We start from the raw sequence: 12,391 nt of genomic DNA, 5'->3' as shown, positions 1-12,391 counted from the left end.
TGTCATGATAGTTATTTTCTGCCTTCTTTTTCTTTTTGTATACTGCGAGGGCCCAGGTCCTACAATATTTCTCATACACAGCTTGGTTTTCTGCAAGGATTTCTATTATATTTATTTTGTATTAAGTGTTTTTTTTAAATTAAGAGTTAGCCCAGGATATAATTCCACCATCATGGCAACGTCCTATTATTCCAGCTCTCCTCCCAAACACACACACGCAAGCACACACGCACACATGCACATATGCATGCACACACACACACACATGCAATCACACACGCACACGTGCAAATGCACACATGCATGCATACACACACACACATGCGCACGTGCCTGCACACGCACGAATGCAGGACTGCATGCACGCACCCATACACCTGCTGTTGCTCACTTTGCCTGTGTATGTAAGTGTTTATTTGAGTCTGTTTTGTTGCAAGCCATACCTTTATCTCAAAATGTATCTTTCATTTACAGGGCATGTACATCAAGTCAACTTATGATGGGTTGCACGTCATCACTGGGACCACAGAAGGAGTGAGAATCTTTCAGCTTTACACATAAAATTATGAAAATTTGCACATTCTACTGAATAAATATTATAATGTGTGGTTTTTTTTTTTCTTTGCTTCTACTTGTATGTACATGCTACTGGAGTTCTTGGTTTTTCATGCTCTCTTTTTCTCTCACCCTTTTCTTTCTTTTGCATGTTCAGTCCCCAGCAGACCGCTGTAAGAAGATTCATGCGGGGGATGAGGTCATCCAGGTCAACCTCCAAACAGTGGTATGCATCAGTCATTAATCACACTCAGTGCCTTGGCATATGGCATTTGGATTCTATTTTATCACCTTCTGAGGCATCACCACTGTATGAAATGAGGTGTGAAAGATGTGTCATCATGTTTCCCTATTGAACTTGAGTTCTCAACATGCAAATGTACCAGTCAGAATACCAACATTTACTGAAGGTCATTTATCACAAAACGGGGCAGCCAAAACAAAATAAAAATTAAGGGATAATGGCCAAATCATGCTTTATGTATTGTAATTTTCATGTGGGTGAGCCAGTTCAGTGCTGATAGGTCAGGTTGTAATCATGGATAAGTAATGCTAAATTGTGGGAACTGTAAACTTGTCTTATTAGCCCATCTTGCAATTTGTCCTTGTTGAACGGTGTGATAAAATACATTGTATATTAGCAAAGCTTCTAGTAATGACCTATTTACGTGATCTGACAAAGCTCTTCAGGCCAGATTTAGTCAGACATTGGCGACTAGTTACAAGTGCAGATACGACACATTCTGACCCAGAGTGTCATATGTATCTAACAAGCACACATGTAGAAGTGCGGTGTGTCATCTAGTGAGTCATCTAAGGTGCGCTTCTCTCCTTAATGCATATGCATTTAAGGGGGGTAGCGCAAATAATGGCTGGAGATAGTATAAGTGTGGCTGATTATGTATTTCAATGAATTTACGAAAGTTCAGGTAATTAACGAGGGTTGCGTGAAATTCCTCCGCCAGTATAGAGCAGGCATTAATCAAGGCACAAGCAGGACACAGGTATAGACCTCAAAGATGCACTGAGAGAATCTTTGCGACAAGAATCACACTATCGTGTGACCTAAAAAAAATTGTCAGGCCGTATTTTACGCTTTTTTTTCAAGTTTTATCTGGCCCTTAGTTTTTCACCATGAAAGGCGAGCATTTGTCAGACAATCAGATGATGTTCTACTTTGCCTGTTTTTGTGCCTGTTTTTGTGATGTTGGTGGATCTCAAATATGACTCATTGCCTACACAAGAAGTGTGCTATAATACTTCCTGCTAAGAATTGGTTGCTAGAATTTTTTTCCTGGATCCATCTCTTTGTGAAAAGGCTAGAATTTGAATGCCTCATACGGCTTTCATTTTAGCCCATGTAATCACATGACAAATGGATGATCATTTGAATACTGATGGAAACTCATCTATGGAAACAACCATATGGCTTTACAGGCATGTGCCTGTGGAGGAGGAATGAAATTTGTGGCAATCAGTACATTGCAGCCGTAAGCATTCTTGTCAAAGGAAGTAATGCATATGGAATTATGCACTGTTCTGATTAATGATTAGCTATAGAAAGCTCCCAGCAAGACCCAGAAAGTCATGTGTAGGAGACAGTTCAGCATCAGCTCTCTGTTCATTTGGGTTTAGTAGAGTGGCAGGTATGTTTGGTCATGATCAGTGGGTGAACTATGGGAGTGACTGACTCCTATCAGAGAGTATAGTGTGCAACAGTTGGCTGGTTAATGTGCTGATGTGAGTGGCCATTTTGTTTTGAGTGGCTAGTGTTAACATAATTTCGACCAAGTTATTAATAAACTGATTTTGATCATGGTGACTTTCAACATACAAATAAGACTGAGCAGTCTAAACACTCCCTGCAAGACACTAAAATATAAGCTCAGCGAGTCTTGTCTTGGTGCAAATAACCATATATTGAGCTTTTCATACATGAACTTCTATCCTGCTGGTGTGTGTGTGTGTGTGTGTGTGTGTGTGCCTGTGTAGCTTTAAATGTGTCTTTCCTTATAACATGCACATTTTACAACTATTGAATTGAGCAGACTTTGAAAACACCGGACCACTCTGTACAAGATTGCTATTTCTGACCAGTATAGCCTTCTGTAAAGAAAAACAATTTATGCAGCCCCTGTTATTTCTGCTTCTATTGTCATATTAAATGTCAGGATGAATAATTAATATGCAGTCAACAAGATTGGGCTCTCCTGTTCTCCTGCCCCCTATGCCTTTTTGCTGCAGATGAAGTATATGGGCATTTTCATACCTGCTTTAACTGCTGTACGTTTTGTATGTGGCTGTGTTTGTGTGTATGTGTGTTTTTTTCTGTGTACGCTTGTATGTGTGTGTTGACTGTGCTTGTCGGTTACTGTAGGTGGGATGGCAGTTGAAAAACTTGGTGAACTCTCTGCGTGGAGACCCCAGTGGTGTGACGTTAACTGTAAAAAAACGACCCCAGAGCACGCTAACCTCTGCCCCAGCTTTACTAAAGAACATGAGGTGGAAGCCCCTTGCCCTGCAGGTAGGAAACCATTCTCCTCACAACCACACGGGGGCGCTGTTGGCGCTGGACACTCCATTCCTGCTTTCATCACTCAACTTGTCATCGGAGACTGCATTGCAGGCTGAACTGATGCAGTCAGACTAAACAGACTAACTCATAAATCAGTTGAACTAGTCTTCTCATAGTTTTGCCTGTCTGCCTTTGCTCACTCCATTTCCATTAACAGATGCCGAAGCAAATGTCAGGCAGCCAACTTTCATCCATTAATTTTGTACCGTCTTGAATATTAGCTGATGTGGTGAACCGGTAGAGGAGGAATGAAGCTCTGAGCACATTATGGAACTCGGTGAAAGTGGGTGAGTGTTGTGGCGTTGATTTCTGGGGTGAATTAGGATAGTATAAAAGATATGATTACTTTAAAAGTGATTTGGCTTCAGAAAACACCAACATGGGCCTAGAAAGGGTTAGAAATAGTCACCTCTCACACACTGCATTTTTTTCCTGCTCTCTACACCAACTTACATGTATAATTCAGAGCCGTTTTCTTTTGCTTTGTTGTTAAAACGAACCTCTCTGTATTCAGAGTTCCTGGTTAACCTATCACGCCTCTGTTTTTACTGCACGGTTTGGGGGATCAACTGGGAAGAGCACAGCGAGCTGTTGCCCTGGCAACATCCTTAAGGGGGGGAATGCTGACAGAGAGGAGGTTGCACAAATACAGTTCAGAGTGTATATGGGTGCACTACTGACAAAGGAGGGGAGCAATATATCAGTGCTACAGCACTAATCAGATGGCATTGGTTATGAATTAATAAACACAATATGAATACAACACTATGAGTACACTGCTATACGATTTTCAATCATACTGCAGAAATTACTCTTTGTGCACACTGTAGGTGTGCTGTAATGCTATGTATTTTGCAAGCACAGTCAGGACAACCCAGTTTCTCTGTTACTGAGTAAATGGATACACACCCCTGAGGGATTAGTGAGGCAGCAGGAGCAGTGGTACACACCCCTGAGTGATTAGTGAGACAGCAGGAGCAGTGGTACACACCCCTGAGTGATTAGTGAGACAGCAGGAGCAGTGGTACACACCCCTGAGTGATTAGTGAGACAGCAGGAGCAGTGGTACACACCCGAGTGATTAGTGAGACAGCAGGAGCAGTGGTACATACCCCTGAGTGATTAGTGAGGCAGCAGGAGTAGTGATACACACCCCTGAGTGATTAGTGAGACAGCAGGAGCAGTGGTACACACCCCTGAGTGATTAGTGAGACAGCTGGAGCATTGCTGGTGTGGGAAGAGCAGTGGCACAGGGACTGTCCCAGTCTGTGAGCTGGGGGCTGTGTGGAGAGAAAAAGAACAGTGAGTGATGGATTAGGATTGGTTTGTACAGTCCCTCCTAGAGCCACACTCACAGGTCCTCCCAAAGCACTCTACCTCTACTGACACAACCCCTCACCCCTGTACCCTCCCACACCTCCATCCACCCACACACACACAAACACACATACGCGCTTACAGACACACACACACACACACACATAGTGCTTCCCACAGGTTATCGGTTGTGGATGGCTGCCTCTGTCTCAGCTGTGATATGGGTGTAATGGGATCATGTGCTCTCTTGTTTCACAATGGGGAAAGCTGTCAAAAAATGCTTTTCTGCATTATGTCCTTTTCTTTGAGTTTGAAGGCTTATTAGAGCATATTCAAGGCTGCTTTTTTTAACTATAATGAATGCAATAATTGCACTCGAGCGAAGATGGATCCTTTTTTAATGAGCAACTGCTTGGTTTTTCTTAGAGATACCCTTTTCTTAGATATACCCCCCCCCCCCCCAATTTAAGGGTTCTGTAATGTTTGAGACAAATGGTTTACAGTGTGTATTCAATTGCTTCTTTATTGCAGGTATAAGAGACCTTTCAGTGGCTAGTCTTGATTCTAGGTTCTTGATTGCCCTTGAAGTATGTTATTGGTGTTTCTGCACTTAAAGCAAAATGTGCAAATCAAAAACTGCAGAGTCAAATCAAGAAAAAATATCTTGTCCCAAACATTATGGAGCTCACTGTAATTGGCCATAGCATTGCCTTGGTGGAAGGGACATGAGTAGGTGAGCTGTCCTTCTCTCTTTGCATATGAACAGCCTTCTCTGCTTAGGTTGCCATTCACAGTCCTGCACAAGCTACATGTGTATGTCCTCCTCCGTCTCAATGTCTGCATAGGCTTAGCTAGTGGACTGCAGAATAGAACAGAAGCCTGGCATTGTGTTTGGGAACAGAATGCGTGTTTGACTGCGCTCTCTTTCACTGACAAAGGAGGTTGCATAGATGAGCATTGGATATTTCAAATTGAGAATAAATAGGAGTAAAATGAAAAACAATACTTTACAGTTGCCAATGAATGAATGATGTAGAATGACTTGTAAGTGCGGTTGAATATATCTGTGGTGTATGTCAATGTCTAAATCATCCATCCATGTATGCTTTCAGTCATATCATTTCCATACTTCCCAAGCCAAGGAGAAAACAGAGGTATCAATCTTTTGATAATTAGACCAGCAATCTCCACCTCCTTGTGCAATGGGTGTTTTCTCTAGTTTGGTCTTTGCTTGGGCAGAAGTTGTTAGTTTCTAATTATCAGTGTTTGATTGTCACCAGCGTAAGGTTTCACCTGGACAGAAGCCTGACCTTGTGTTTCTGCCGTTCTGCTTTTTAATTGGCTGTTTCTGTCTGTACTCACAGCCAGTCGTCCCACAGAGCCCCACCAGCAGTGTGGCCACACCCTCCAGCACCTTCAGCACTCCGTCCAGGCAGGACAACTCTGCCCTACAGGACCTTTTCATCCCGCCCCCTCCCACAGAACCCTACACCCCCAGGTTCGGAGCCCTGTCCTTCACCTGAAGCGTCCTCCGTACTGTTTCGCTCCTGTCAGGATGACAGTCTAACTCAACACCTGTTAACTATTGGTCTTCTTACCTATTTTATTTCTTAAGCTGTCTGTGCATGTGTTTTTTCACCTGTTAGAAAGAGGGTGTCTGTGTGTTTAGCTGTACAACTGAGTATATATCTATTCTTATTCTGGGCCCAGGATGCCTCTTTGTCTACCTATGTAATGTGGTGCTGAATGAGTGGTATGTGTCCAATGCGTATACCTGTGCGGTTGAGTATCTGGCTGGTTATTTGCATCGTACAAGTACTGTGCATATACTTGTCAACATGGTGGGTGTATGTTTCCTTTTGCGAGTTTATCCATGCAATGCATTGCCTTTGTGTCTGGATGTTCATGATAGAAGATGAGAGACTTTTTTTGTGCAGGGATGAGAAAGGAAACCTGCCTGGTGAGGATATGATTCATCACCTCAGTGGTGTTCCAGTGGCAAAGGGCTCTGAGTCTCCAAACTCGTTCCTGGACCAGGAGTACCGAAAGCAGTTTACCCTGATAGATGAGGACACCGTGCTCTATTGCTATGAGTACGACAAGAACCAGAGTTCACCTCAGGGACATAGGGACAACAATTCCACATATGGTACGCCAAATTTGTGTGTGTGTGTTTGTGTGTGCATATTCATGTGCGCGTGTGTGTGTCTGTGTTTGAGCAGATGCACTTCTGCATGTGTGTGTCTTTATGTGCAGACATGCATTGTGTGTGTGTGTGTATCTGAGTTTTATGGATTATGATAAACAAATAATCACAAAACTATATACCTTTATTCATGTATAAAACTATGAAATGTTTTAAATGTACACGGCTGGACACACACGTGTGTGCTGTGTGAAGGCGTTCTCCGCCATATTTTTAGTGAGTGTGTGTGGGTGTGCTCTTCACTCAGGCAGACTGAGGCCTATCTCCATGCCTGTAGAGTACAAATGGGTGGGAGACTATGAGGATCCTGCCAAGCCGAGAAGAGAAAGCAGGAGAGGTGAGTGCGTTGGGGGGAGGGAAAAAGAGAAGGAGGGAAAGGAGGGAAGAAAGGAATTAAGGCAGGGTGAGGGAGAGGAAAATGATCATCTGCACTTTCTTCTCCTCTAATTATCTCCTGCGGTGGTGTAATTTGGTTCAGTCATGACATCACGTGTTGCTCACTGTTAGCTGGGCTAAGAGGGAAGAAACAGTATGGCATATGTACCAAATCCTATGTAAACCTCTCCCTTTCCCTTGTAAACCTGTCCTTTTCCCTTTAATGTTCAATTTGCCGCTTAAAACTCCTCTGTCATCCTGCACATATTTTCTCTCTATATATTACTCCTCTTTTTTTTTTCTTTTCAGTGTGCGTGTCTCTCCCTGTCCTTCATTATTAGTGGCAGAGCCACGCTCTGGCACAGACCTATAAATCAAAGCAGCCTTTGCCTCAGTCTACCTTCTGACATCCTGAATGGAGCCAAACAGCAATTAGCTTGTGCTCTATAATCAGTTGCATTGCTGTCAAGTGACAGTTTCTACCCCGGAAAATATGCTAGTCACGCTGTTGGGTATGACGTTGTAGGATGATGTTTTTATGGAATTTATCCTAATTGTATTGTTAGGAACATCAAAAGTTTTCTTTTTTAAAAATCTAAATATTATGTATTTTTTGTTACACTTTAACCTTAACATTAGATATGAACAGAACTTAAATAATGTACTAAATACTGTTTTATAACTATTACATACTGTAAATTTGAATTTTGAGGATGATTTACTTGCTGTTATACAGTATAATGCCATCTTACATATACATCTTTTGCTGAGTAAATACATGTTTTATTTATTTTTGTCAATTATTTGTTACAAAATCTTCATGCTTCATGGTTCTTTACCTTTTCTTTTCTCCCATTATTTCCAAAAACAAACGTGTTTAATAATGGTAAAAATCTGACCAACCCTACAACAATGACAAAGCTTTACACTAATAGAGTGCTACTGAATATATACAGTATGTTAGCAAACAGGGTGGAAAAAACTAAAATACAAAATCCCCAAATTAATTAAATTTTGTGGTTGAAGTGTTTGCAGTTCCTATCAATTTGGGCCTTGGCTTAATAGTGCTGGGGGGAAGACTGTATATCGAATTTCATTTGGCTTTGTTTAGAAGAGTCAATCTGCATCAAGTTTCTCATATCGATTGTACTGTCACTCTAAAGGGGTGTGACCATTGTAGTAATTGTGTATCCCTGCGCACAGTGAAGTCATCCCAGCCTCCAGTGTCCCAGAGTCTCTGTAGATGGCATAGCTGCCTATAGGTCTTTCAGCTCTTTGGTCATCACTGACAGCCTTGACAGCTGTCCTCTCCTCAAGTCATCAGGGCACTTCACCTTCATCTCCCTTCTCTCGAACCATGCACTTGCTCTTCATCTCTCTCCCTCTCTGACATATCGACTCTGTTGTTCCATGTCCAACAGTGTCACTCGTAGTGCTCTGATCATTGTGTCTTAGCATTTCGTATCTGGACTGGGATCAGCGGTTTATCTGGCGGGCAGCTCATCTGTTTCTGGTTCCAGTTTTACCAAGGGAAACAAATAATTTGATAATAGTGCAGTAATGGCTCTCATTCTCTCGGGATGGCTGTTTTTAAAACTCCCCAAAGAGATGGAGATATCAGCCCTGCATGACATTTAAAATGTATGGCTCCACTCCGCAGTGGGCACTCTCGCTAAGCGCTGCCTAGTCATATACTCCCAGATTCTACCCAATTCTACCCAACAGAACTGCTCCGGGATTGGTTTACTTTTCCCTGAATGATTTGTGTAAAGAAGTATCAGGTGTATGAAAGAACGTATTCTGCACCTGTCCATAGAGGGCTCAGATGGAGTAAATTTGCTGTAGAATTCTCCGACTGATATGCTCCTGAAAATGGCTATGCATCATATCGTATGAATTGTTGACCTGGATGTCTGTTAGCGGGGATGAGTACCAGCCTTCCCAGAAGGAAGAAGCAATAACAAGATTAAAGAAATGAAATGCACAATATTTTACTTGTAGGTTGAGGAGAGATGTCCAGACTCCAGAGCACATTAAATATGCGCATTCAAATTCAAATACTTTTAAAAATGAATTTACTGTTGCGTACCCCTCTCTCCCTAATTCCTCTCTCACTACACTGCTCTATGCTTCTCTTGTGCTTTTTCTCTCCCACTTAATTTCTTTCTCACTTTCTCTGTTCCTATAAATACTGAAATATTCTGAGGTCATTATCCAAAAGTTTGAATGCGCTCTGTTGTAATGGAGCAATTCTCCAAGCATCTCACATCTCAGTGTGAACAAGGAAGTGAGAACAGCAGGAAGTGTTTCAGTGGTTTTATTTATTTACCCTGACAGATGCTCTGATATTCTCTGTGGTGTTAGGAGTCCTTGAGGACAATTTGCTTAATTAGGACAGAGTCTGAAGGGAGCCTTTTCTTTTTATTTCTTAAATGAACATAAGTGGGTTTAAACCCTGTATCTTGCAGATTGTTTGACAACCAAAAGATGTGTAACACAAGTGAAATTGTGACCAGGGCTGTCTTGTTTGTTGGCCATATTAGATAATGGTCACTGGGTCAGTCTTGTTCTACTTAGTCCTGCATGAAAATACAAATAGAGAGATGTCTCCTGTGGAGAGTGTGTGCCCTGTCTCCTGAGATGGGAGTGTTTCCTGTGAGGAGGGTGTACAAACATAAGTGTTTATGAATATGAAGTACCGGGTGATTAGTACATCTAGGCTTGCCTTTTGCCTATAGTCTACATGTCCTGTGATGTCCTGTCATGAGTGTTTCCTGTTATGTGGGTACAGTATGTCCCTTTAATGGACACATTTTCCATGAGGGTATTATGTCCTGTCATGAGCGTTTCCTACGGACATGAGAAAAGGCAGGGGAGGCACAGGGAATTACTGTCTTCATAAAGTCGCTTGATTTCACTCAGTGCAATTATCACACGTGTACAGAGCGAAATAATGCAGAAATGCTAATGGAGAGGCACAGAACTCATGTCCATTTCTTTCCAATCCACATTTCTCAGTGCTCATTATTGCTGTATGACAAAAAACATTTATTCTTATACACAAATTAATTGTGAAAGTTAATACAAAATCACACACAACTGAATCATTTTATATTCTGCATTTCTCTCAAGGTAGGCAGCATGCTGCACAGATCACTGGCATTTCCTGTGATGAAAGTGTGTCCCATGATAAGTGCTTATATGCTCTGTATTGGCAGCTTTTCCTGTCTCTGAGGTAACCGTGCTTCCTGCGTCCCCCTCAGAGAACTCCCTTCTGCGTTATGTGAGTGTGGACAAGGCTCCCACTGAAGAGCACTTTACGGGGCGAAGCAGTAAGCGGTCCCGGAGGAAGGGGGATCGGGGTGCCAGCCCCAGCCACTACTCCCAGCTGCCCTCCTTGCAGATGGAGATGCTGAGACAGGAGTCCATGTCCACCCCCAGCTCTGAATCCAGCTCTCTCTACCACGTGAGTGTCCACCACAGCTCGCACAGCACCTCTCTTGCGCAGCCTATTTCAGGGGCTACTCCACGGTGGAACCACCGATCGCTAACCTCTCACCGTTACCAGTCAGAGATAGCACACATTAACCTAGCCACAACCACTCATCTTATATCATATTATATGAATGGTTCCATTATGTCATCATTTAACACAGATACGATGAAACCATTCATCCCTAAGTACGAAAACAGTCACTTATCACTAATGATAATGAAGGCTTGTGTTTATATAGTGCCTTTCTCACATTCGAAATTCTTCACAGTGATGAGCGGGTTTATTTGATCAGAGGGAGGCTCGTCCCCTGCTGGCCCATCCAACACGACTTACAGCAGTAACTTTGTTTTCTGAGGAGTTCTCCCATCTAAATGCTAACTAAGTTCTCTTCTGTTCAGCTTCAGCCATTCAGCAGGAGCAGGGTCATAGTCATAGAGCTGCTGGCTAAAATAGCTGATTATCACTGATTACCAAAACAGTAGCACCATGAATGATTCCAATATATTATCAGTATACAGATACAGTTGAAGCATTCATCACAAATTCCTGCACAGTGTTACTAGTCATTCATAGCAGACACAAAAGTGCTCACTCTGTAACCTCTCATTACTTATCATAAATCCTCTGTCGTCATTTATCACTGCAGATAAGCACACTGTAGCTCCCAGGTGTCAGTGCAACAGATCCATTTGCTAGATGACAAATAGATGTGAGGAATGTAAGGGTGTGTCAATCTAGCTAACCTGTGCCTTTTGTGTCGCTGAACAGATCAGTCTCAGCCCAGATGGCTGATTTGTGGGATGGTGACATTCTGTGTTTTTAGGGGCGTGAGCAGACATATATTATGTGGATGCGTGTGCATGTACAATATGTATGCATGTGCATGTGATTCAGAGAAAATGTACGAACTCGGGGTGTGTGAGTGTATGAAGTAGAACTGCTTCCCACGGGTCTGCTTACGGGCTGCTGCAACCTTGGGTTTGATCAACCGCTCTGATTGCAAACAGCAAGTTCCGCACCGGAACTGGGGCACGCTATCCCACCATCTGGAAGAACGCGACGCGGAAGCCGGCGCTTCTCTCTGTCTTCCTCTTTCCGTCCCTGTCCTCCCGCAGAGCTGAGTCTCTGTGTGTCATCCCTTCCCTGCCGTACAGACAGATCAGCGCTGTACATCACTGCTCAGCAGGCTCTGCCTGTCCTGCCGAGCGGGGCTCTATATATAGCGGGGTTTTTCCTGGCTCAAAAAAAAAAGGGCTTAGGTGTTGACTTTGCGTGACGGGAACTGCGATGGGTCCGGCTTTACTGCCACTGTCAAGTTAATGCGTTGTCTCCCTGTATTTAGCTATATTAAGTTCTGTAAAGTCTTTTAAGAGACTACCACAATACATTATGCTATTAAAAAAAGAAACATGTGGCAAAAAATGACAAATTGGAACAATTAAAATATTTATTGAATGGTTACACATTGTAAGTGCCAGAACCTGGGGGAAATATAGCTTATACTGAAGAATTAACACAGGGGTCATTCTACCAGAATAGTGATATTTGGAATTGCTCTATGACTTGAAATGCATTTCAGTTTTGTCACTGAAAACTTAGGGTACAATTTACCTTTTAATTTAATGAATCTACAGAAATACCACTTTAATGTATTTAAATTATTTTTATGCATTCACTCAAAGAATGCTTGCACCATCCTTTTTGTCAGTTGTGTTACTTGTACCTTGTAGCTGCATAAAAGTTTTTCAGAATTTTCTTTTTCTCAGTTCAATCTGTACATGTAGGCAAAACAGTGTAGATTAATGATAATACAGTTAAATCCACTCAGTTGCATAATGGATTATCACATATTTCAGGTATTTTTAAT

At 42.4% G+C, this 12,391-nt stretch overlaps 1 protein-coding gene across 2 annotated transcripts in view; it reads left to right on the top strand.

The window, feature by feature from the left end:
- LOC118235453 (connector enhancer of kinase suppressor of ras 2-like) overlaps positions 1–12,391 on the top strand; it is a 57,120-nt gene that overhangs the window by 31,747 nt on the left and 12,982 nt on the right. For both annotated transcript variants that reach the window (XM_035432849.1, XM_035432848.1), the window contains exons 7-13: positions 475–534; positions 713–781; positions 2,933–3,079; positions 5,812–5,945; positions 6,385–6,596; positions 6,901–6,990; positions 10,292–10,494. In XM_035432849.1, the coding sequence (XP_035288740.1) occupies positions 475–534; positions 713–781; positions 2,933–3,079; positions 5,812–5,945; positions 6,385–6,596; positions 6,901–6,990; positions 10,292–10,494 (915 nt within the window). The remainder of the gene's footprint in view (positions 1–474; positions 535–712; positions 782–2,932; positions 3,080–5,811; positions 5,946–6,384; positions 6,597–6,900; positions 6,991–10,291; positions 10,495–12,391) is intronic.

This window comes from Anguilla anguilla, chromosome 9, assembly GCF_013347855.1.
Source record: "Anguilla anguilla isolate fAngAng1 chromosome 9, fAngAng1.pri, whole genome shotgun sequence".
Classification (NCBI taxonomy): domain Eukaryota; kingdom Metazoa; phylum Chordata; class Actinopteri; order Anguilliformes; family Anguillidae; genus Anguilla; species Anguilla anguilla.
Note: the sequence above shows the minus strand (reverse complement) of the source record. Positions and strands in the feature narration are given on the sequence as shown.